Source organism: Chelonoidis abingdonii, chromosome 7 (assembly GCF_003597395.2).
Source record: "Chelonoidis abingdonii isolate Lonesome George chromosome 7, CheloAbing_2.0, whole genome shotgun sequence".
Classification (NCBI taxonomy): Eukaryota; Metazoa; Chordata; order Testudines; family Testudinidae; genus Chelonoidis; species Chelonoidis abingdonii.
In genome coordinates this window covers 46,282,942-46,309,416 of record NC_133775.1, presented here as the reverse complement: position 1 = coordinate 46,309,416, position 26,475 = coordinate 46,282,942, and the positions used below count along the sequence as shown (strand labels likewise).

At 41.9% G+C, this 26,475-nt stretch overlaps 1 protein-coding gene across 1 annotated transcript in view; it reads right to left on the bottom strand.

The window, feature by feature from the left end:
• Positions 1-26,475, bottom strand: part of LOC116827118 (complement factor H-like) — a 138,607-nt gene that overhangs the window by 20,702 nt on the left and 91,430 nt on the right. The window contains exons 12-18 of the mRNA XM_075068271.1: positions 24,025-24,204; positions 16,009-16,185; positions 13,678-13,854; positions 12,151-12,324; positions 10,221-10,403; positions 4,150-4,332; positions 363-545 (exon numbers count right to left, since the gene is read on the bottom strand). Coding sequence (XP_074924372.1) covers positions 363-545; positions 4,150-4,332; positions 10,221-10,403; positions 12,151-12,324; positions 13,678-13,854; positions 16,009-16,185; positions 24,025-24,204 — 1,257 coding nt within the window. The remainder of the gene's footprint in view (positions 1-362; positions 546-4,149; positions 4,333-10,220; positions 10,404-12,150; positions 12,325-13,677; positions 13,855-16,008; positions 16,186-24,024; positions 24,205-26,475) is intronic.

Below are 26,475 nucleotides of genomic sequence, written 5' to 3'. Positions count from 1 at the left end.
AGTCCTGCTTTGAGCAGAGGGTTGGACTAGATGACTTCCTGAGGTCCCTTCCAACCCTGATATTCTATAAACTCTCATTGTAATATGTACTTTATTCGGACTCTTAATTGTTCTGCAAAAGTAATCCATAATAAATCAGCTAAACGTCATTTGGTTAGGATGTCAAATTATTTCTGAAATTTAAAAAGTATTTGGTCAGTGTTTTCTTCCTATTAGCTATAAAAAAATGTATGGTTTAATTATTAAATCAGTCCTATTTTTCAAACTAATGAACTTCATTTAGATTAATAGCAGCTTTAATAAAATTAGCATTCAGTAGCTGGATTACAAAGCAACAGTTTTCTATAAATGCAAATACTTACCAACACATTCTGGCTTGGGTGACCATTTCCCATATTCACAGACTGTTTGTTTAAGTTTCTTGACATCTGAATTACATCTGTATTTTACAACATCTTTGTGATAGAAACTCTTTTGAAAATTGTAAACCGATAAAAATCTGATATTCTCAAGATTCCTTGGCAGTGCACATTTCACAGATGGATCTAAATAAAACCCAACACAAAAATTAAAATATGTTAGAGATCAAAGAACCTGTCAGGTAAATATGCATTTAAAGAAATGCCATCAATTTGAAGATGTGTCCATTTGAAAATATTATACCTATTATTGTTAAAAGTAATGTCCAAGATTATTAGCAGAAGGAAATCAAAGGAAAAAATTTTTCTCCGGTGTTTATAGTTTGTGTGCTTTTAACAATAGCAGGCAAGATATTCAACAGAGGTGATTTTTTTTAAGTTGATAGTGTCCCTTTAAATGTGTGAAAGAACAACCTAATTATAATTTGATTTTTTCTTCTGTTATTTTTCAAACCCCACCACTGTGTAGAGAAATGTACCACCATCAGCAGATTATTTCAAACAAACAGTATCTAAGATAGGAGTTGTGCTTAAAGCTGATGTGCTGAACCAGGCCTTGTGTCTTTAATTAGGGATTTCTGGGAGTTATAAAGAAGGCTTCTCAGATAATGGTGAAACTAAGCAAACTAACCATTAAGTTGAATACGGGATACAATTTTCCAAAACTCCTTAGTGACTTACTTACTTTCTTGGTATTGTAAATATGCAAATCTTATTTTACTGCAATTACCTGATTTTCATAGTCCATATACTATCTTATATTAGCCTTTGAAACTGAAAGAAAGAATTAGAAGAAAAGGCCACAAAAGTAGTTCCAGGATGAAAAGGCCTGCTTCAGACATACAGGAGGTCAGAGGGAGGAATCAGGCTCTCACATCTTGAGAATATTTTTGAGGTTATTGGAAAATTCAATAAAGCAAACAAATAAACAAACCCACTTACATCCTAAAAGTCCCAGGGATGCTACAAGGTTGCCTGTTATTGGAAAGATACATTGAAACAAGGAGTCAAACTGTTTTGAAACTCCAGAACAAATTTAGACCTCACAGCTGTGAAGACTTACTTATTTGCTACATTTACACACCCTGAGAACCCCTTTGAGTTCAGTAGGACTATTCACAGTGCAACAAGTTAAACTAATGCCTAAGTCTTTGCAAACTAGGAGCCATTGTAGAGAAAACCCAGCATGAACCCTATACGGTAGCTATGCCAGGTGGAGAACGGTTCTCCAAATAATTAGAAACGGTGCAGGTAGTGCTGCCTAAGTTAAGGTTGTCCAACTCTTCGCTCTATAACTTTGTTAAACTTAAACTGTTCAGGCTGAAATTTGTTACACCAGCTGTGATGATTCTGTACCACTTATGAATTTTGATTGATATTATGACATTATGAAGTTATTAGTATGAAAAGTTTTAGTAAAAATGGCTCTGCCATTTCTAAAAATGAAGTCAGTGAAAAACACATTGTTTTGCCCATGTTACTGAGTTGGTTGTAAGAATATTTTTAGAAGTTTTAGCTCCTCCATACTTTGAGGCATGGATTTCAAATTTGGCAAGGGGGTGTCAGAGATGTGCCTTTTGCTGTTCCTGGGAAATACTACCTCAATATGGCCAATGTATGAACTTTTGAATAATTTCAGCTCACACATGCTCAATAGAAGCTTGTTTCAGTCTGACAACTAAAATTTCTGAAGATTAGGTCAGCACTGAGCATGCTCCATGTTCTTAGAGCTCCTATGGAGTGACCAGATTGCACATGTGCCAGCTCCACAAAGTGAGTGCACTCACTGCATTTGGTGGCTGTAGGAGCTGAGCAGGACTTTCCATACAATTACTGCTCCAGTTTGCTGTGCTGCTAGGCACCAAAACAGAGAACATAAAGATTGTATTCTCCTGTGCTCTTAATGTTAACTTCTGGTGCTCAAGTAGTGAGGAGAATAAGGAAGCAGCCTGATTTAGTATGTAGGAAGTGAGAAATGGTGGGTTGGTGGGGTACAGGGAGAGGGGTTTGCAGAGTCAGAGTGTGAGGAAAAGCACTGGGGGTGGGAGACAGTGGTGGAAGGGGGACAACAGCTGGGGGGATGGGAGTAGAAGGAGAGGAAGTGTTTTGTCAAGATATAGGAATAGATGGTGTTTGATAGGAACAGAAGGGGATGGGGCAGGAGCTGGACGATGTAGGGGAATATAGGAGCAGAGCAGGAGAGGGCAGGAGCTAACAAAAAGGTATAGACGGAGAAGGAGGTGGGAGTATAGCGCAAGACCCCTGATGGATGGGGGTCAGGAGAACGATAGTAGAGGTGGGATAGTGGAAGGACTAGTCTATAATCACTAGTATACACTCCTGACCAGAATCTGGAATTAAATCCAGCAGTCTCGAGTTTCTATATTTCTCTGCTCTCAGCAAATATCTGTGAAACTCACTGGTGCCTGATCCACATAAAAGGATGATGGCCTACTATTGCTATCGGTTGCTCCTTCAACTCAGAAATCTGTGCTCTGGATCCAAAGATCCAAACCTTGCTGATGATACAAACTGGAGGTCAGAATGGTTCCACATAATGGAATTTCTGTTTTTACAGTTTTGGTGTTCTTTAATTTGGAAATGGCATCCAAAAACCCTTATGTTAGAATGTGCCAGAATGAAGGTTACCTGTGCAATCTTAATTAGGCTCCCTTGTGATTATGCATTAAATTACAGTCCTTGATTACATGATCACATACTTTTTTCATCCCACTTCAGTCCAAAGGATGGTCCTGCTCTGAGGATGAATTAGGGTTGTGTAGTGAAGGAGGCTGTAGTCTTAGGAACCCCGTTTCAGAGGCTGGAAGGCTGGTAAAGAATGAGGTAGGAAATTGCCTGAAGAGGAAGGATTGTCTCATTGTTCAAGAAATTGAATGCTGCTTGAGAGAATTGGATTGTATCCTTGACTCTGCAAAAGAATTATATGGCACTAGCCAAGTCACTTAATGTTCACAGTTGACCACAGATTGTGTTTTCTTCATTTTCTGAAAACCTTATGTAAGCCATCTGGGGCCAGATTTGTAGAACTGCTCAGCACTCGTGACTGCAAATGAAGTCAATGGGAGCTATGTTTTCAACATATGATGTGCTATAAAACTGCTATAAGTACTGTGGAAAATTAGGGCCTAGGTGTCTCACCTGGTATTAGAGGACATTTTTGACAATTTTATCCCTAACGTCTGTATTTCAGTTTCCTGTCTGTGAAATGGAAATTCCCCATTGTCTCACAGCATTGTTGTGAGAACACATTTATTAATGTTTGTGAAGCTCTTAAATATTATGGTGAGAAACAAAAACATCAAGGAGGAAATCAGTAGTTTTCTATTCAGTGCAGAGTTTGAATGGTGTGCAGTAAATAAGGCCCAGGCCACATAATGAATGTAGAGGATAAAAAGGAATATTGAGTAACTTCTCATTCATGGAATGAGGCTGGGGTTTTGTGGAAAATATAGTATATTGTTCATCTAATTAAAGACAATAATGTAACACATATCCAGGAGGGCAGAATTAAAGATGCATGGGCAACCTTCAGTTGTGTATTTCCTAGCTTTTGAGTGCTTAACTTTGCAACCTTGATATTCTTTTAATGTAACTGGTTTTGGATACAATATCCACATTAACTGTATTTCCATGAATATAGATGAATAAATTCTATAAATCTTTAAATAAAATTAAGTTACATTTAAAGTGTTATCCAAGTACAGTTTACCAGCACATGAAGGTAAAGATGTCCATTCTCCACTAAGACATTTTATGATATTTGTCCCAACAATTTCAAGGTTTCCTTCACAGCCATACTCCACAAAATCACCATGAAAATATTGGTCCTGGTTTATGCTGAAGACACTCCCTCTGACAATATTGGGGGGTGGTAAACAAGTTTTTTCCTCTTCTGTAAGGTAAAGAACGTAAATGATCCATATTGTAGTTTTGCCACATTTACAGATACATCATAAAAGAAATTTAATGCAAATATTAAAACCACTATTTTAGGACCTGATCTTGTTCCCATTAAAGTTAGTGGGAAAAACCTCCACTGACTTAAATGAATGTAGGAGAGGGATACTAAGGGCTTGTCTACACTTACAGTTTTGCAGCGCTGGCCGTTACAGCTGTGGCCGTACAGCTGTGTACGGCCAGCGCTGCAGTGTGTCCACACTGACAGCGACCAACGCTGCAGTGTGTCCACACTTGCACCAGTTGCAGCGCTGTTGTGAGTGGTGCATTGTGGGCAGCTATCCCACAGAGCACCTCGTCCCAATTTGCTGCTGGGGGTTGTGGGAAGGGGACGGAAGGGTGCGGGTCATTCCGCTTCCTGTTCCAACGACCCGTGGTGCATCGCTTCCCTTTTCAGCCGTTTGGTGCCATTGTGATTCTGGCCGCGTGTGATTTCAGGAAGAATGGAGCCCGAGCTGCTTCGGATGTTGCTGATGAATGTTGCCAGCACATCCCGTCTGGCAGTTGATCTATTCCTTATGCCCTCCAAAGTGACAGTGCAGAGCTCAGATGATGAAATAGATGCTGCTGACACTTGCTGACACAAATTGCTTGTGGCAGTAACGGACTGTGCTTCTGCAGCATGGAACGCCGCCTTTGGGCTCGGAAACAAGTACTGAGTGGTGGGATCACATGTCCTGCAAGTCTGGGATGACGAAGCAGTGGCTGCAGAACTTTTAGGATGCGAAAAGCCACTTTCTGGGACTGTGTGCTGAGCTCGCCCCAACCCTGCGGCGCTACGACACGAGACTGAGAGCTGCCCTGTCAGTGGAGAAGCGGGTTGGCTATTGCAGTCTGGAAGCTGGCAACTCCAGACAGCTACCGATCGGTCGCAAACCAGTTTGGAGTGGGAAAGTCGACCGTTTGAAATAGTGGTGATGCAAGTATGCAGGGCCATTAATCGCATCCTGTTCAGACGAACCGTGACTCTGGGGATGTGCAGGACATTGTGGATGCTTTGCCCAATGGGTTTCCTAACTGTGGAGGGCAATAGATGGGACGCATCTTCCTATCCTGGCACCACCCCACCTGGCATCCGAGTACATTAATCGGAAGGGGTATTTCTCAATGGTTCTCCAGGCGCTTGTGGATCACCGTGGGCGTTTTCACTGACATTTACACAGGATGGCCTGGAAAGGTGCATGATGCACGCATCTTTCGGAACAGTGGCCTGTTCAGGAAGCTGCAGCAGGGACTTTTTTCCCAGACCATAAGATCACAGTGGGGATGTCGAAATGCCCATTGTGATCCTTGGAGACTCCGCTTACCCGTTAATGCCTTGGCTCATGAAACCGTATACAGGAAGCTTGACAGGAGCAAGGACGGTTCAACTACAGCTAAGCCGGTGCAGAATGACTGTGGAGTGTGCTTTTGGCCCGTTTGAAGGGAGATGGAGAAGTCTCTACGGAAGCTACACGTGTTGGAAAAGCAGCATCCCAGCGATTAAACGTGTGCTGTATATCCTCCATAATATTTGTGAGGGAAGGGTGAAACTTCAGTGACGAATGGGCCTCCGAGGTTCAACGCCTGGAGGCTGAATTTGCCCAGCCAGAGAGCAGGGCTAATAGAGAGCCCAGCACAGTGCTTCAAGGATTAGGGGATGCCTTAAAGGAGCACTTTGAGGCTGAAAGCCAACAGTAATGTTGGGTGCCTTCCACTGCAGTTTAGTGCAGTGCCACAGCAGTTACCTGCAGTGGTTTCATTGATTTGCAGTTCCTATTTTTCACTTGTGGTTACAGTATGTTACACTTTCTGTAATAATAAAAACTGTTTTAAAAGACAAGAAATCCTTTATTAAAAATTACAGTACATACAACAGGAAGGGGGGGTACGGTGAGGAGCATACACTCAACAGGTTTGAATATGTTCTTCCTTGAGGGCTATGCACTGCCTGCTGCACTTGAGGATTAAAATGCTGCATGTGTGGGGGTTGAGTGCATTGGGTAAGGGTCGCAGTTATCATGGATGTGAGGTGAACGTATTGGTTTGGGGGCAGTTGGTGTGGTAAGCACCAGGATGCTGAAATGGGTGTTTGAGGAAAACAGGATGGGGCAAATGTGCTAAGTTTTGGGATGGGATGAGGGCAGCCACGTTAGTGCTCTGCTGCATGTCTACCATTGACTGCATGAGGTCTGTTGGCGTTCCATGGGCTTAGCAGCCAATCTGTGTTTTCTTTGCTGCCTGATCCTTCTTAATGCTACGTTTTTCCCGCCAATGCTGTAACTTTTTCTGTTCTGCGGAAAACATATTTCATGACTGCTTTCACAAAGCTGTTCCTATTGATTTCCTAGGCTTCTTTCTTAAGTTTCTTAGCCTTTCAGAACTGTCTGTTGCTCCAGATGTAGTCAGGTCACTGAAAAAAAAAAGGTTTAGTGTGTAATACAGAGGAAGCTTTGTTTTTAAGAGTATTTGTACCATCATTCTCAGACAGTGTGAACATACGACACTCTGGACACTGCAGAAGATCGAATGCACATGGTGAGTTTAAAGCCATTTGATCACTGGGGAAAAGGTGGGTCTGATGGTTCTGCTACAGGGGAAATAACACATGCAGCACACCAGGGAAGGAAGGTGGCTCACAGGCCGGGGGGTGTGGTTTTTGAGCTGCCTTTCTCTTTCCCTGTTAGCCATGGGGTTTATGCAAAGATCAAGTACAGGGAAATCAGAGAAAGGCCCATCTTGCACACGTGGCTCAAAGGCAGGGTGGGGTTTCAGGCTGCCTTTTTCTTTCCCTGTTAGCCATGGGTTTATGCAAAGATCAGGTGCAGGGAAAATAGCACTTAACAGTATCCTGCATTTTCTACAGATTGCTTACCTTCCAGAATATCTCGCTGCTCAGGTCACCTGCGAGGAGCGGGAGACCCCTTCTACAGCTATGTGGATTCCGCCCTGGTCCCTACGCAGCTTCCCTGTGTGTGGCCGTGATCCCCGCACCCTCAGGGCACAATGGCGCAGACGTGTAGCCTGGCTGGACAAGGAACACAGTTTCTTCTCCCCATAAACTTGTTGAAGCGCATTGCACATGCTCTGGCTGAAACTTCTGAAGAGATTACAAGAGCAGATTACCACGACGTGATAGATCAATTCAATGGCTATTCCACATCTAGGCATAGCCCCCTGCTCCCAAAACATTTGCATCCTTGTAATAAAAGCTTCTACCTGAAACAGACTCCTCTGATCCTTCCTCATAGTAGCACCAGCGACTGGCTTGCTTCTTCCTGGGTAGAAAACAGCTCCTGGCTGCAGTCTGCAGGACATCACCCTCTGTGTCCCCTCACCCTGGTCTCCAGGCTGTGACTGTCCGATATGATCCTAGGGATGGGGTTACATCCCAGTATCGCATCCAGCTCCTTGCAAAAAATCAGCAGGTAAGTGGGGGCAGCACCAGAGCGACGGTTTCCATCACGGGCCTTTGGTGTAGGCACTCCTCAACTCCTTCACTTTAACCCTACACTGAACAGCATCTGGGTCATAGCCCTGTCTTGCATTGACTGTGATATCTGCCGTAGATATCATAATTTCCGGCTGGATCGCAGCTGGACTTGAACTGTCTCTTTCTCCCCAAACACTGATTAGATCCTGCAGCTCGGCACTGCTCATGCTGGGGAACGTTTGGGGCGTGGAGGCATTGTGCTGATTGATTGATTGATTGATTGATTGCACTCACGCCTCGCTGAGCAAACAGGAAGAGGATTTTTTAAAATTCCTGGGGCATTTAAAAAGACGGATCACCTGAGCCCAGGGCATGGAGTGCTAAGTGGTGACCAGAGAGGCTGAAAAGGAATGCTGGATAAGTCCTAATACCCTGGAGGCCAATAAAAACGCTGGTGAGTGTCCACACCTGAATGACCCCACGCTGGTCTCGCTTACACCGAACGCAGACAGGTGTACAGCCAGCGCTGCAAACAGGGAGTTGCAGCGCTGGCTGAGCTTTTAAGTGTAGACACCTGCTAAGTTGCAGCGCTGTAACCCCCTCACCAGCGCTGCAACTTGCAAGTGTAGACAAGGGCTAAGTCTGTAACAATAGTTTCCTCTAAAACCTCTCTATCTTCTCCCTCTTATCTCCCAGGTTTTTATTAGGCTTCTCTTTCCTTGCATTAGGCTTTCTAAACATTGTCACTTATTCCTGTAAAATATCTCTAGTTTCACACATTAAAAAAAATCATTAATTAAAGTTAAGGTTGCTCAAAGGTATTTTCTCACAACAATACGGACACTGCAAAGCACACAGATCATAAGCAAAGAGAACCATCTCTACACGTCAGCTCATTACTCTCATGATACTCAGTCACACTAATACAACGATGTACTGACTCACTCACGTGCTTTTTAAAAACACTGTCACTCTTAATGCACACATCCAGGAAATGAAAATTTCACTGTAATACAACACCTTGACATATGCAACCCCTTATTCCCTGGCTTCCCTCAAGCTCAGCTTCCCACCTTTCAATCTGCAGCAAAACCAGGGCTAAGACAATTTCCCTCCCTTCCTGCTGTGACCACATCACTGCTCTCTGGAGTCTTTCCTTTGTTTGCTCTCTTTGTCTGCAAAACATTCAGGTTCCTTATGCTGACTTCCAAGGCTCAGCACAATCTCATTTCTATCTGTTTTTTTCCCCCCGATTGCCTATCCCCCCTTCTTCTATTCAGCACAAAATCTCCTTGCTAGCTGCTTTTTTCCCTCCTTTTCTCCTTTCACTTTGTTTGGGCTTAATTTCATGCCCACCCCTACACCTTGGATTCCTTACCACTTATTATGTACTATCCAACCTCCCCTTCCTCTGTTAAAATGCTCCTTACAACATGCTTCCCCAGGAAGTGTTCCTTTACAGATCTGCACAAATGTTCTTTTCCACATCCCTTTGCCTTTCAACTGTTTTTTTACATGCACCTAAGATTCTCTATAAATAATAGGAAACATTCATAGTATCTCTTTATTTTATGAAAACATCTGTAATTATTTCCTGCAGCTGCAGGTCTTTGCGGCTGCTGAATCTAAACAAAATACTCTGTTTGATTTCCAAATAAACTGTGAGAGCAAGCAAATACTATAGCTTGGTGCATTTATTTTGATTCTTAAAATTATATGAGTTACTATGCATACTGACTGCCTCCCTCAGGGTCCTGGTAGTAAATTTGCCAATTAGCAATCATACATAATATTATTGTAGCATCAAGGAGCCCCAGTTATGGACCAGGACCCTATTTTGCTAGGCATGGTACAAACACAGAACCAAGGAGCTTTTAAGTTTCTTAATGTTCCATTCAAGATCCTGCAAATTACAGTTGGTCCCTGGGTAGCATATTAGGTGTCAAGGCAATAAACACACTTTGTCAGAGGGCATTCCTTCACTCACTGTGTGAATACTATTACCTAGCTACAAACACACAGCCTGTTTCTCTTTCACCACATGTGCTTTTAGTTTCAAAGCATAACAGATGGAACCTCAGGTATACAACAGGAAAAGTTTTCCACACAGCTTTCTCTCCTCCCTTCACTTCCTAGTTCCTCCTAAATATATCTCCTCAATTACTGAGTCAATTGCCTCATTAGCCCAACAATTGACACCCAAGTAATCACTAAGAGAAACTGATTCACTGACTTTAATTAAGGCTGGAGTCTTCCCAGTGCTGCAGCACTAAAGAATGCACCTGTCACATACTTGCCAGCATGTTACACCTCATTGTGTATAGTTTGGATTTTAAAAGTCCCTGAAAGCATAAACAAACAAGAAAAATTTATTCTACACTAATCTTAAAAGTGAAAAATCTGTAGTTTACCAATGCAAAAGGGTGAAGATGACCATTCTCCATCAACACATTCTATACTCTTTGATCCGATCATTTTAAATCTGAGGTTGCAGTCATATTCCACTGAGTCACCATGCTGATATTTCTCGTGAAGGTCACTGATAATATTCCCGTTCGTAATGCTGGGTGGTGGCCCGCAAGCTTTGATTTCCACTAGAACAAAAAGACTAGCTGAATATTTTGTGTAATATTAGCCACAGCTATAATCAACATGGATGAAAACAAATTCACCCCTGCAAGTGGGGAAATGTGACACAAATGTCTTGGTGAGTGACTTCACACCTCTGGAGTTTGGATTCAAATGCTCATTTAGGTCACAAGTGGAAATGATTTTGCAGGGCTCATCCTAGTCTCACACCACACAGTTGAAAGGTTCTACTCAAGGATGGAACTGCAAGGAGTGAGATGGTTTTTGGACTGGGTAAAAGAACATCGGTATAGATGTGTGATAGAATTTTATATAACACTTCCCTGTACTATGAATAATTAGCTTGCATTGTTAGTACCTGTGATAAATGAGGGGGGACAGTTCCCTTTTATGGACACCCAGCCAGTCAGTAGCTAGAGAATCCTCCTTAGCAGCTGTATCCTAATTTCCTTAACTGTAAAGGGTTAAGAGAAGCTTAACATGAGTTGGCACCTGACCAGGGGAACCAATAAGGGGGCTGTACCCTTTTAAATTGGAAAAACTGCTGGGGGAGGGGGGGAGAGTTAATGATCTCTCAGGCTGGAGAGAGAGGGGAAGGCAGAAACAAGCTGTAAGCTTTAAGTCAGGTATGGGAAATCATCAGTATCATACTTAGAAACTCCTCGTTTGGAATCCCAGATATGTAAATAGCACAGGAAAAGTTAAGACAGATGCGATTTGGAATCTTTTTGGTTGTTTTGGTTTGTGGGTTCCTCTGTGCAAACCCCAAGTGCTTCTGTTTTCCTTGTAACCTTTAAGCTGAACCCCAAGAAAGTTATTTTTGGTGTTGAATCCCTAAAGCCTGAGTTTTCAGATTTTTTTTTTTAATAAAATTTACCTTTTTTAAAGAATCCTTTGATTCCAAAGTCCTTAGACAAGGGGTTGGTCTGTGCTCACATTGCTAAGGCAATTGGTTGGTATTTTATTCTCAAGCTTCCCCAGCAAAGGGGGTAAAGAGGCTTGGAGGATATTTTGGGTGGATAGGGATTCCAAGTGACCCTTCTCTGAATATTTGTGAAAATCACTTGGTGGTGGCAATAACATCTGTCCAAGGCAGAAGACTGCTTTGGAAGAGTTTTAACCTAAGCTGGTAGAAGATAAGCTTAAGGGATCTTTCCTGCAGTCCCCACATCTGTACCCTACAGTTCAGATCTGAGAGGAGGGTTATACTCTAACAGCACCCTGCTTTAAAGAATGAGGCATTATCTGGATAATTTAGAAAGGAAATAGTGGTATTAATTAAGGTTATCTTATGCACCTCACCTACAGCACAGAGGGACTAGGTAGGCATGGGCTATCCTTTTCTGGATCAGAAATATTGTAATTTTTACCCATTGCTGTGAAAAGTCTTAGTGGACTTTTATATGTGTAAATTTTACCTGTCCATTTTCAGGCAACAGCTCTCTCCACTATGCATAGCTAAGAATAATAGGATACAATTAAGAAAGGGAAGAAACATCCTAACTGAGATATATGAGGTTCAGGAATAGCTTCCGTGCTGTAAAAGGTGAAAACTCAGTTAGTCAGGGCATTTAAATCTAGACAATGAAAATGTGCTGAAGGCAACAGTCCCTGCATTGGTAGGGGGACAAATGAATGATTTGATTTGGGGAAGAGGTTACAATCCAGAAGAAGTTCAACACAAGATTGAGTATTTAAGAGTCAGATGAATTAGTATTCTCCCTTTTCAATAATCCTGGAGTAAACATTTACCTTTACATGTCGGAGGTGCTGGGGACCATCCAAAGTAATAGCACTGAGCAGAGTCAGGTCCTACTCTGGTGTAACTTTTTGCACAGGAAAATGTCACGACATCTCCATTAAGATATTTGTCCTTCTTGGGGAAAATGTCTCCATGGAGCAGCATCAGCATCTCACATTCTATTGCTAAAGATGGCAGTGAGGAAAGGAAAGAAAATACTACATTGTAACAACTACACCTATGAAAAAGGATTCAATAATTTTGCTAATATGAACAAAATAATTTAGGGTCTGATTAAGAGCCTGTTGAAATCAATGGAAAGGCTCCCATTGTGTGGATCAGGGCTTTGATTATCAGCAAGAAGAAAAGTCCTGATTGAGGATAGACTGGGAATCTCTATAAGTGTAAGATTCCCATCACAGATGGGGAAAAAAAGAAGATGAGGAGGCAAAACAAAGTGAATAAAAACAAGCTGCAGGGTATAATATATTTGCTGGAAGGCAAATGATGAACCTTAACAAATGAGGGTTTGAATTTTCATCATCTTTCCCCCACATTCTATCTTCTAATTATAAATAATTTTGCAAGTAACTTTAAATAAACAGGCCATCTTCACTGACCTGTGGTTCACTCAGCAAAATTACATTTTGTGAACTGTAAATAATGAGTTGGTGAAGCTGATCTTTCAGTCTGCACTATTTTCCTTCAGCCCTTTAGATATCCCTGTTACTTATTTTAATATCTGTATTAAGATTTTATTGTATTTCTTATTTTAGTAAAAATTCTGTTTGCATGAGTTGATTCAAGCATTCTAACTACCTAACGTACAAGTTACTAATTCTCTAAAAATCCACTGATTATGGTAAGTAAAACCATGACACATCCCCCAGTCTAAATCAGTTGTACACTCTCAGCCTCCACTCCAGGCCGTGGTGTCTCTGTACAGACACTTCAGCTCCATAGAAAAGAATGGGCTTCCTGTAGCCTGCTCAGATGATTCCAGGTGGGGATTGAGCATAACTACACCTATGAAACTGACCACAACCATTGGAGTTCAAGAGACACAGTATTTAATGCTTCCAGTAGCCCTACAAGAATTTTCTCTTGCTGTGGTCTTAGTACATCTCTATCACTACTTCCCACACTGGCTATATAATCTGTATAAACAGTATATGAAATGAAGTTGGAGGGATACAACAAACAGATGTCACACTGGGCCCCATCAATGATGTCACCCACATAATTTATTCTAAATTTTCAAAGCAAACCAGGAAATGGGAAATTAGGTTGATCTTTTAACCTTAGTCTACGAAGAACACTGTTTTCTTGGGATTGCTGACTAAATGTGATTTATGATTCTTGACTACCCCGGGAGCCATCAGTTTTTCCCATCCAATCATTATCCACAATGTAACCTGCATCTAAATCATATTTATTTAAATTATTCAATGAAAAAACTACAAACTCTTTTCAAAGAAATGCATTCTCCAGTGTAGAAGTTTAATTAGTATAAAAAAAAAAAAAAAAAAAAAGCTTACCAAAACATTGGGGCTCTGGAGTCCATCCATTTATGCTACATATTGTGTGCCCCCTTGAGATTTTATTTACAGTTTGGTATCCATCTGCACATTCATATTCCAGTATGTCTTCAGGCAGAAACACCATTTTACTGGTGTAGAAATGAATATGCTGAAAAGCAGGCATCCTACATGTCTCTACAGAATTGGAGAAAAATTAGTTATTTTTATTAACTAAATACTCTGACAGCCTAAAGTATCCTCCTTCTACGTACTTTGTGCACGTCAACCTTATTAATTGCATATTTAAAAAAAAATTAAAATGTAAAACTCTTCAATGTCACACAAAACAGAGTATTCTACAAACGTGTCGCACATTACATCTATTGCATTGTCTTCAGAAATATGTGGAGGTAAAAGAAGAGGATTCTTAGACTAAAAAGCCAAGTACAGAAGAGATCATTTTGAGCATTTAATTTGAGTCCTGATTTTGTAGGCTTCCCTCTGTGCTAGTCCCACAAATGTCTTCTCAGACCTGTTTGTTCTTGACAATCTACTGTGATAGTGACTCAGGTGTTCCCCTCGAGAGTCAACACTAATGCTCTTGCAATCAAGAATATCTCCCTAACATCTATCCTAACTTTTCCTTACTTAGATTCAAGCCACTGCTTTTTTTCTTACCCTCTGACACTGTGAATAATTCTCTTCCTTCAGGCACTGTACTGGGTATTGTTACTGTGGCTGTTCCAGTTGTAGTCATGCTTCCCTCAGCCATCTGTGGAGATATCTGCATTGTATCTCAGAGTGAGCCGCCCAGCTAGACAGACTCGCACTAGCAGGGCTTGAACTAGAGTGCTAAAAATATGAGTGTGGATGATGGGGCTTGGGCTGGAGCTCAGGCTTTCAAGCCTACCCACCCCCTAGGCTTCAGGCTGCAAGAGTTACACTAAGAGCTAAACTCTCCTGGGTGGGGAAGCCAGGGCACAGATTTTCTGATTTTACCAGCTAGGCATAACATGGAACCAGAATAGGGGACGGAGCAAAGGTGATTTTAAGCCAATCTTCTGCCTTCCAGATCCTCAGACTGATCCACCCTCTTCAAGCTACCTTGTGCTGGCTACCTACGGCACCAAGGGCTCACTCCAGCAGCCAGGGATCCCTGCAGTGCAAGGACACCCCAGTAATGTCCCTTTTCCCTAGCCAACTCCTCCATGCCTAGGGGGAACTCACACTAGCTAAACAAATCGATTTCTGGCTGTTTTGTGCAGTCAGAGCAATGCCAAGTGGATGGAGCAAGAGTCAAGTTTGGCTTTGTATGTATAAAAGGGTTAGGGATGGAACACCATGTACAGCTGTACATACAATGTTTTAACTGCATTTAACAATATTGGCCCTTATATTGACCCGTTTTATCCCATTTGCAGGTCTAGTCCTTGTTTACTAACCAAATTAATCCATGCTGTGGCACTGTCATGCTCACTGTCTGTATTTCCATCATCATGACATTCATGAACACTACAAAAGCCAGAAACATTTCCCCATTGAATTCCATACGAGTCATAAGGTGCAGAAAGCTCCTATAGAAATGGGGAGATTATTCTTGGCTGGAAATATGGGAAAATGCTTGAAAAGAGGCACTCAACCAAAAAACGGTCTATTCCTTCATTGTACAAATTTTGTACCCTGTTTTGTTTTGAAGCTTCCCAGTTTGACACAGCTTTGGTAGGTGCTATCACAAGGGACACCACTTTGTAGAGCCAGGACTATCAGCAGCTTCAAGTTCATGTGTTTCCAGAGGCAGCCAACATAGAGGGGATTCTCATAGTCATGGTAGCTATGCTGATTATGTTATAGTTGTACCCTTGCTCTGTGAAACAGAATGGACCTCATCTTGAAAACTAATTATAAGTGAGTTATTTCAGTCACAAAGGTGATACTAATAGATGGAATAACCAGGAGATAAGGTATCCTGGCATGAAAGGAATGCCCTAAACCTCACCTGGGCTTGGCTAATACTGTAAGTCATTATTTCATGAAAGATGGAGATTTAGTTCTCCACCATTAAAACCATACTTCCCCTGGCCTGGAAAAATGGGATGTTTAAGATACCTAAGGTGATAACAATAAGAACAAAGTTTTGAAACCTTTGTACTCTGGTGTTTTACATAAAATACATCTCCTTATGATTTAAATACAGATCAGACAATGGCAGTAAGTTCTTTTGTTTATGATGGCAACACCTTCTCAAACAATAGATTAGTTAAAATAAGAAAAAAACAGTTACAATTAAGGGAAAATCCAGTAAGGAGCCATTTGACAAAAACAGAGATATTCAGTCATTAAACTACTCACTGATGCACTCTGGAAAAGGACTCCATCCTTCTTCAAGACATTGTATCTCCCCTGTCTCATTTCCTTCTGGAGTCATGTAACCAATCTGACACCTATATGTTGCTTTTTCATTTAAACCAAACCTGTTCTTTGTTTCATAGAAATAACCATGAGGTACCTCTGTCCTTCTACATATTTCTAAAGCAGAGAGAAAATGACATTACTTCAAGAAAAAATACTGTTAATTAACATGTTTTATAAATATACGGTGACCATGAGGAGAGATGAACATGAAATTAAACGGAGTAATGCCATTTAAAAACTCCTTGAACAATTCACACCATTCCTTCATATTGTTCTGACCTTATGGAGAGCAGGTGGAATGTCAGTAAGGAAGGATAAAGGTCATCACACCATATTGCTGCCCAGCTCTCATCATTTCTGATAGTGTCTCACCAAAGTCAAACTAAAAGTTGGTTGGAAGGAAATGATCATTTTGGTTTTGATACTAATGGTTCTTATTTTATGGCAATTCTTTGATTTGTTTGTGGACAAGTAATTCTGTGAAGAAACTTCATATTGTTAATGTACTTGACAAATCAGAAGGGGCTTGTACATTTAATTCAATTCAATTCAAAGGAACAGTGCTGCTAGCAGGCTTTTACCCTTTAAGAGCACTCACTTAGCTTTGGAATTAACTCTCTGCCTTAATTTTCTGACCTTCAGGATACACTGCACAGCTCATTTGTTTTCCTAGGCAATGGGAATGGACAATGAGTTTGTATGGCTACATTTTTTTATGGTATTGCTAACTAGAATTACAACCTGTATTTGAAATTGTATATGTGATATCTTAATTGATTTCCAGGCCTCAGTGGTACTGGACAAATTGTGCAAATTGCCCCACAGAAGAAGGGGAGACAGAAAGAGAAGGTAGGGACAAGGCTTTAACTCACTTTGAAACACCCAGAAGTATCAGTTAGGCATAGTCAGAGGAACATGCTGCATCATCCTAACATGGTATACTACACTGTGGTAGGACATCTGGGGGACAGTCTGGAGCTTACAGCCAAGATAGCCTGAGTTCAATCAAGAAGCACCTTGATCTGCCCCTGAAGCTGGGCTATATAATCAGGGAAAGGAAGCTAAACAATGGAGAGGGAACCAGAAACTACACTGGTTACTATAGGTGGCAGGTCACTATCCTGACCAGAGCCCTGGTGATTTTGTTTATCATACTAAACATTTGGTTGCTGACTCAAGGCTCTGAAGTCTCAAGGGTCTTATGAACTGGATGAAGTGGGTCCTTCCCTGACATGACACCTCAGAAATAGGAAAAAGCCTGCCTGCCTCCTAGAACACCAAGAAGCGGTAGGAAGTCTGATAGCAAGGGTCAGTTTGAAGGTCTTCTTAAAGAGGACACTTTTTTTTTGTTAGTTTGGTTTTGGCCTTCTGCTTCTTGGATCCTGTACAGGTGGTGTAGTCTGCAAGATTCCATGTGAGCCTCCTTGGCCCCTAAGAAGGGCCATGGATGAAATACTCTGATTATTCCTTCAACATAACAGACAGTGGGGGACTGGAACTGATGGTTTCTGGAGGCACAGCATGCAGCTCAGCCATTCCTACAGGACACACAGCTGGTACAGCATGAGAGGAATTGCCCAAAACAAAAAACACAGCTGATGTCCCAATAGCCTCAAGAAGAGATCCAAATAGTCACCCCACAACAGGAGGTACTACGTGCAGAGCAGGAACAGAACCTCCAGTTTCAGACAGACACGGCCAAACTGCTCACCTAGCAAACTGCAGGGGAAGATACCAGCCTAGTAAATCTCCTGAGCCCCACCCTGACCAAGCTGAATGGGGATGATGACCCAGAGGCCTATTTGATCGCTTTGGAGCAGGTCTGGGAAAGGAATACTGAACTATGTGACTTGCTCCTACCTCACCAGCAAGACACAAGTGGCCTATCGTATGCTGAGTGAGGCTACAGCATAGTCATATACCACACAAAAGATGAGGATAATGGACTGACTTGGCATCTACTTGGAAATATATCATCAGAGTTTTGGGCTGAACCATTTTCTGCCAGAGTGCACCCATGTGGTGTGGCCCAGTGATTCCAGGATATGGTTGCCTAGTGGCTTATTTCAGAGACTGAGACTATGGGGGGAACTAATGGACAGTATTGTTCTGGAACAATATCTGCAGATGATCCAGCTGTGGTACAAGCCTGGATCCAGCATTTCTGTTTGACGTGTTTAGCAGTGGCCATGGAAATGACTGAGAGGTTCCAGAAGACCAAAACAGCCACAATGGGCAGGCGTGGTCAGGAACAACAACAGGAAATGGCACAGAAATGCCCACACAGAGGGTCAGCTCAACACCACTGAAATTGCAGACTGAGGCCCACTCACAACAATAGCACAGACAGAAAGGATCAACCCTCCGCCCCTCCGCCCCCACCCAAATTGTCTGGAGCATACCACTTCTTGTCTAGGGAGGGTAGGTGGTATGTTATCACTCTGGGGACCCGGGATACATTTGGCATGCTACTTTGATTAGTCTAGGGAAGTGAACAACCAATCCATAGGCCATCCTAGTACCTTATGTAATACAAACAAAAATAGGGCCAAACACCATGGAGAATTTGGTAGATTCAGACTGTGGGCAGACCAGCTTCAACACTACTAGTTTCATTCTAGGCCTTAAATCAGAGACATCCCATGTAGGTGTCATGTAGTCATGGTGATGTGTGAACGTACTTGACAGATTTAATGATCCTGTGTGTGGTGAACCAGATGGACCAGCTCCAGGTAGAAGTGATGGATCCTCTATCCTAGTCAGTGATCCTGGGACTGGACTGAAAACATCTTCTGGCTCTCTTGGGAGGCGAGTCTGTCCCATCTTTCCCTGAAACCCTGAAGTGGCGAGGAGAAATGCACTTAGCAGACACCTACGATCTAGCCCTGTTGCCCAGTCAGACCTTTGTGAAATTTCTCAGAAGATCTGAAAGCCACAGAACCAACAGTGGAGGGCTGGGAAGGTTAGGCAAGTCTTGGTCTGTCAAAGGTGACTCCACAGAGCCTGAAGGTGACCATGGGGGCAGACCTTAGAGACTGGAGCTCCTAACAGCACAAACCCCTTTATGACCAGGAGAGAGACCCAGCAGGACAATCTTCCACTCTAGATTACAGTGTGCTAAGTGACATCTTTGACACTATGGTGGCCTAACACAAAGACCAACTGTCCTGGGATGTTGGTTTGTTTCTTATCCACTACCTATTTGTACAGTATGGCCATCTGCCTCTTATGGCCTGACTGACAGAGACTAGCCATTTGGTATGAACCAGGGATTATGCCTTCACCATCACCATGTGGCACCATATTTAGACAATGTCATAATCTACAGTTAGGACTGGTCCACCCATCTCTGGGATTTGGCCATAGTCCTGCAGTCACTGTGAGATGCTAATTTGATGGTGAACTCAAGAAACTGCAAAATGGAAAGGCAAAGGACAAATAGAACCCCTAGTCAATAAAGTGGAAGTACAAAGTTGATACCATTAATGAAGGATCCTTAGAACCCTCAAGGGGAGCTGCAATTCTTGGCTGAGTCCTAGGTGGGGCACAGGATCTAGTACAAGAGGTGAATTTAGCTGAAGCATTCTGTAATAGCGACAGTAATGTCATTAAATTTAACATTCTTGTGGAGGGGAGGGGGAATACCAAAGACACCCACCATATTAGCATTTAAATTTAAAAGGGTGAACTACACAAAAAATGAGGAAGCAAGTTAGGCAGAAATTAAAAACAACAGTGAGAAGAGTGAAAAGCCTGCAAACAGCATGGAAACTATTTTAAAACATCACAATAAAGGTTCATACTAAAGATATACACCAAAAAAAGCAGCAACAAGATAAAAAAAAAAAGCACCATCAAGGCTAAATAGAGTAAAAGAGGCAATTGGAGGCAAAAGAGAATCATACTTTAAAAACTGAACATCAAATCCTACTGAGGAAAATAGAAAGGAGCATAAATTAAGGAATATGAAATTGCAGAACTACCAACTGTGGTATGTAACCTATCACTTAAATGTGCCTCTGTGCCAGATGCTGGAAGATAGCTAGTGTAACACTAATTTTTTCAAAAAGACTCTAGAGGGAATCCTGGTAATTACAGGTTGGTAAGCCTAACTTCAGGACTAGACACATTGGTTGAAACCATAGTCAAGAACTGACTTATCAGACATATAGATGAACATATGTTGGGGAAGACTGAACACAGATTTTGTAAAGGGAAATCATGCCTTACCAATATATTAGATTTCTTTGAGGCTATCAACAAGCATGCGGAGAGGCTGATCCAGTGCATACAGTGTACTTGGACTTTGTCAAATGCTTTCTGAAAGTTCCACACCAAAGACTCTTTGGTAAAGTAAACAGTCATGGGATAAAAGAAAAAGTCCTTACCTGGATCAGTAACTGGTTAAAACATAGGAAATAAAGGGTAGGAATAAATGGTCAGATTTCACTATGTAAAGAGGAAAATATCAGGGTCTTCCACTGTTCAACATATTCATAAATGATCTGGAAAATGGGTTAAGTAGTGAGAGGGCAAAGTTTGCAGATGATATTGAATGACTCAAGATAATTAAATCCAAATCTGACAGCAAAGAGTTACAAAGGGCTGTCACATAACTGGGTGACTAAGCAACAAAATGGCAGATGAAATTCAAAGTTGAGAAGGGCATAGTAAAGCACACTGGAAAACATAATTCCAACTGTTCATGGAAAATGATGGGTTCTAAACTAGCTGTTACCACTCAAGAAAGAGGTCTTGGAGTCACCATAGCTAGTTTTCTGAAAACATCTGCTCAATGTGCAGTGGCAATCAAAAAAGCTAACTGAATTATTGGAACCATTAGGAAAGAGATAGATAATAAGACAGAAAATATCATAATGCCACTGTATAAATCCATGATACCCCTACATCTTGAATACTGATACAGTTCTGGTTGCCCCATCTCAAAAAATATATGTTAGAATTGGAAAAGGTACAGAGAAGGGAACAAAAATGATTACATGCATGGAACAGCTTTCACATGAGAAAAGATTAAAAAGACTGGGACTGTTCAGGTTGGAAAAGAGTGACTGAAGGGGAAATATAATAGAGGTCTATAAAATCACGAATGGGGTAGAGAAACTGAGTAGATAGGCTTTATTTATCCCTTCCATAACACAAAAACTAGGGGTCACCCAATTAAATTAATAGGCAGTAAGTTTAAAACAAACATAAGGAAGTACTTCTTCACACAATGCACAGACAACACATGGAACTCGTTGATGGAGGATGTTGTGAAGGCCAAAAATATAAGAGGGTTTAAAAGAGAATTAGATAAGTTCATGGAGGATAAGTCCATCAATTACTATTACCCAAGATGGTCAAGGATGCAACCCCACTGGTGTTGGAACAATTTTTTATAGTTGGGTGCTGAAAGCCATTGAACAAAACTGTAAACCTTGTACCTGATGGAAACCACTTAAAGCCAGGGGGTGCTGTCACATCCTCAGCATCCCTAGTTCCAGCTACCCCATGTTCTGGGTGTCCCTACACCTCTGCCAGAAGCTACCACAGGACAACAGGAAATGGATCACTTGGTAATTGCCCTGTTCTGTTCATTCCCTTTGAATTATCTGGCACTGGCCACTGTCAGAAGACAGGATATGGGCTATATGGACCATTAGTCTGATGCAATATAGCCATGTTTATGTTCCTTGGCCAAAGTATCTGTCCCAAGCATCAAAAAACAGGTGTGTCTTTCCTGGGCCCAGCCAGATATTATGGACAGTTTGTGCTAATTTTTGCCTCACTGGCAGCACTTCTCATAGACCTTACTGAAAACTCATCCACAAAACAGATTGGAGTCACTTCAGTGAGACTAGGTGTTTCAGGAAATGAAGAGAATTCTCTGCAATAAATGCTTTCTGCACAGCCCCGACTTCACACAGGAGTTTTTTACAGACCTATACTTCACAGTTAGCCCTGGGTATGATCCTTTCCCAACTGTTCCAAGGCCACTAATATTCCATCCTCTTCATGAGTAGGAAACCCCTAGACAGAGAGATGTGGTACTCTGCCCTCAGAAAGAAATATTTGCCCATCTGCAGGGCCACGAGTGTGCTAGTACACTACCTGTTGGGTACTGTGCTTATCTTGATCACTGATCGTATGGCTCTGCACTAGCTCCACATGATGAAATGTCCATGTCAGTTCTGAGCAGTAGAACACTGTCCAGAAAAAGGAACAGCATAACACTGATTTCTGTTCTCTGACTGAGGAAGATGTAGGCATGATTGAGTGCACCAATGGGTCCAGTCAAAGAGGAGAGATACGTGGTCAGGTGTACTATACCTTTAAGGAACAGTCTGGAGCTTACAACATGGGCTGCTACAGGTTGCAGGCCCATTAGTCTTTAGGTCATTAGTCTGACGAGGGCCCTAGAGACTTTGTATGTCTGACTAAAAGTTTTGTTTCTCTGACTCAAGGCTCAGAGATCTCAAGTGCCGTAAGAATAGGTTAAGCGGTTTCTTCTCAATCTAACATCTAAGAGAAAGGGAGAATAAGCCAGCCTGCTTACTAGAACAATAAGGAAGCACTAGGAATTCAGCCAGAAGGGGTAAGTTTGGATGGTTTTTTTTAAGGAGACATACATTTTTGTTAGTTTGGTTTTGGCCTCCCCCTCGAGGACCCTATACACACACACGCACACATACTCCTCCAGACTGGTGGAGGTGGGGGGAGGGATTGGGCTTCCTACAGTACAATACCTCCCTGAGCCAGTTTGCCTCCATACCTTTCCCAACACAGGCAAGTCACTAAATGCCATAATTTGGCTCAGGTAACATTGCCGGTTATTAAGGTTGCTGGAAAAAATTGTGGAAAAAATTGTTTAAAAGAAAAGTTAAAATAATTGTACAATTGTTTTGTTAAGAAACTCAGGCACTTGGATGCTTTGGGGAAAGGACTTGCAACTTGACTGGGATGTCCACCTGGCATCAAGAACGTATCTTTTACTGTCCTCCGGAAATTCACTCAAATTTGGCCAAGTTATAAATTTATGCAAGTCTCAGATTTTAAATGCCCAATACAAATCTGTTACAGTTTGACAGCTAAATTCTTTTAAGATCCTGTCCACACTGAGCATATTCTAGGGCTGCAGAGGCTGAACTGGACTTCCCTGAAATTACTCTTCCTAGCTTCCAGGGGGCCACAATGGTTCTGGGCATCAAAACTGAAATAATTGAAACTATCTCTCCTGCACTCTCATTCCCCACAGTGATGGTGCCCAGTCAGCCTGGAGAAGGAGAAGGAAATAGAATGACTGAAATGCAATGGAGCAAAGACCATCGGGGAGCAGAGCCAACCTGTAAAGGGGGATATAAGAAGAACCAGGAGAGGCTCGGGGTGGGGATAAGGAACAACAAGTATGGGTTGCAGGAAGAGCATTATTATTATTAATAATGTTTATTATTCCCACGAATATATTTGGCTGTTCACAGAAGATAAAGAAATACTTGGTACCAGTCCCAAGAACTTTACAATCTAAATATTAGACATGACATAACAAGTATGAGGTGACAAACAGCATAGAGGGTCTGGATGAGGAAGGACAAGGGTCACAACAACATGATCTTATAGTTACTCAGGTCAAGAATACACATTCTCGTAAGTTATCTGCTAGAACTGATACTATAACACTAGCTTATAGAAATCAAAGAATGGACTGGGATACTGCAAGTAGTAACTCCAGCACAAACAGGCAGAGCTAAAACTCCTTAATAATGCCTTGATCAAATATAACAATATATTAAAAACAAAAAAGTAACAACTTAGCATTAAGATAAAGATACAGCACCACCTATTGGTGGAGGTTCTATCATTACACTATTTTTGTATTTCTCTTAAGCAGAACATGATAGTAGTGTTTTTGCAGTTGTTTAGCCAAGAGCCCGAAAGAACAAAAATGCTGCTTACGGTTAAAGATACATCTTGGAGTAGGCATCCAGTTATTCTTTGTGCATGTAGCTTTTGCTTGCTGATTTTCAGGTATATATTCATGATCACACACATACGAAATGTCATCACCTTCTTTGTAGACTTTCTGCCATGGATTTAGGAATCTACCATTTGCCAACCAAATGGGAGAACACTTTACTAAAGGAAAAAGGTTTAGTACAGTTAGCAGTTGGACAGCAGGCATTTAAACTGGGAGGAAAAAAACCTGAGATCCTTTGGCTTTCTACCTTTTGTCAAGCCTCCCATTCTATACACCAGTATTCTCCACTTCGGATCCCTCATTAAAACTCCCCTCTTTCACTCTCACTTCCTATATCATTCTGACCATCAATGTCTCTAAGCCTACTGATCTTGTGCTGGAACAGCTATCCTGTGCATTATGTTGGCCTGAATTTGACTCTAAGCTCTTTGGGGAACAGATCTTGTCCTTGTTTGTGCTTTGTGAAAACCCATGCATGCCCACAGCTCTATTCAATTTACAACACCACGCCAGGTTGTGGTGACCCGCACTTCTCTCTTCTAACTTTTCATGGGAAGAAGCTATTCCTATCTAATGGAGATTGTCCTTTAGTTTTTCAAAGTGTAGAAGAGAAGTTTTCAAACATCAAGACTTCAAAAAATGAGCCCTTTACACATTGGGGGCTGGAGGGGTAAAATCTCATGATATTTCTGCCACTTCTAATGTAAAAATAGAATAATCTGCACATTAAAAATCCATACAGGGCCAATTAGTGTACATTCCCCCATCTACTATAAGTGATTAGAATTTCAGTTTTTAAACTAAAAACTTAGAATTGTCTGTATCCCCATCAGCCAAGACACTCTGTGAATGATTAAGCACCCACTGTTTAATTTTTTAATCACTGGAGACATAAAGTTGTAATTGCTAAACTATAAGTATTTACAATTTTAAATACTATTGCACTGAAGAACATTTCAAGCTGCTAAGAGTGTGGGGAGTAGTGAGGTGGGATGCTGAATTAGGGGAGTCTGTCAGGCTAGGAAGAGGGAGAAGTTTTAATCTCAGGATGTATACTTAGTGCAGCCCCCTGCTCCAGTGTGGAGATACATTTAGGTGGCTGGTGGCCCTCCTAAGGTCTCATAGAGCAGAGCAGGACCTGTCTTCCTGAAGACTCAGCATCCTCACAGGAGGTGGAGGGGGAAGAGTAGATTTGGCATGGAAGTATCCATGGAGAGGGGCTAACTGGGCACCAGACTCAGGTCTAGAATTAGGCCTTATACTGGGGAATGCTGGGGTCTGCAGCTGAGGTGCAAAGATGCAGAAGGAGAGCACGAACTGATGGTGATGCAGAGCCTGGGTGTGATGAGTGATGGGGGAAACAGCTGGAGACTCTGAGACGCTAGGGAGCTCCATGAAAAAATCTTCACAGCAGATGGAGAAAACTTGGGTGTAGGTTACAGATTTCTCCAACTTGAAAACAAAGCTTTCCACTTAAAGGGGATCTGGCTTTGTAAAAAGCTTTGTGCACTAACCTGGGAAATCTTAGATATTGGCTAAAGACTTTATGGAACAGGTGTGATGCTTTTAGGTCTCTCAGACTCCTCTCGTCTGTGCCCAACCTCTGAATTACTTTCCAGCCTAGAGCCAATTGTCCAGGTACTAAGTGTGTTCCCTACAAATACCAGTTCCCAGAATATGCCGAGGTATAGAGCTGGACAGAGAACAGTTTTCCTATTTCACTTTAAGACAAACCTGAGTTGATTTTTTTCATAAAAAATATGTGAGAGAAAGAGAGAGAGAGAGAGAGAGATATGCTCACCCCAGAATATCCAAGAGCCAAGTGGTAGGGCACCTACCTGGTAAGTGAGAGAACCAGGTCAAGTCCCTGCTTTGCCATTCTCCCACATCCCAGTAGAGTGACCTAATCACTGCCCTCATCACTGATTATAAGACACTGGTAACACTACTGGGTTTAAAGGTGATTCACTATACCTTCTGGGATGGCTACACTTCATAACCAAAGAGCAAATTAGACGTTGCTATTCAGGAAACTGGAGTTATCCATGAATCGTTTGCTATGGGGGCTACAAGTAGTAATAGCAAAACATGAACAGTAAAAGATGCCAGTGGAATTACATGAGTAGCACCAAAGGGTAGTAAAAATGAAAGGAGTGGCCAGAAGTTATGTTAGGTGGCTGGCTTTAGTTCAAGATATAGACTCAGACTCATAGACTTTAGGGTCAGAAGGGACCATTATGATCATCTAGTCTGACCTCCTGCACAAAGCAGGCCACAGAATCCTACTTATCCACTTCTATAACAAACCCCTAACCTGCATCTGAGTTATTGAAGTCTTCAAATTGTGGTTTGAAGACCTCAAGCTGCAGAGAATCCACCAGCAAGTGACCCATGCCCCACGCTGCAGGGGAAGGCGAAAAACCTCCAGG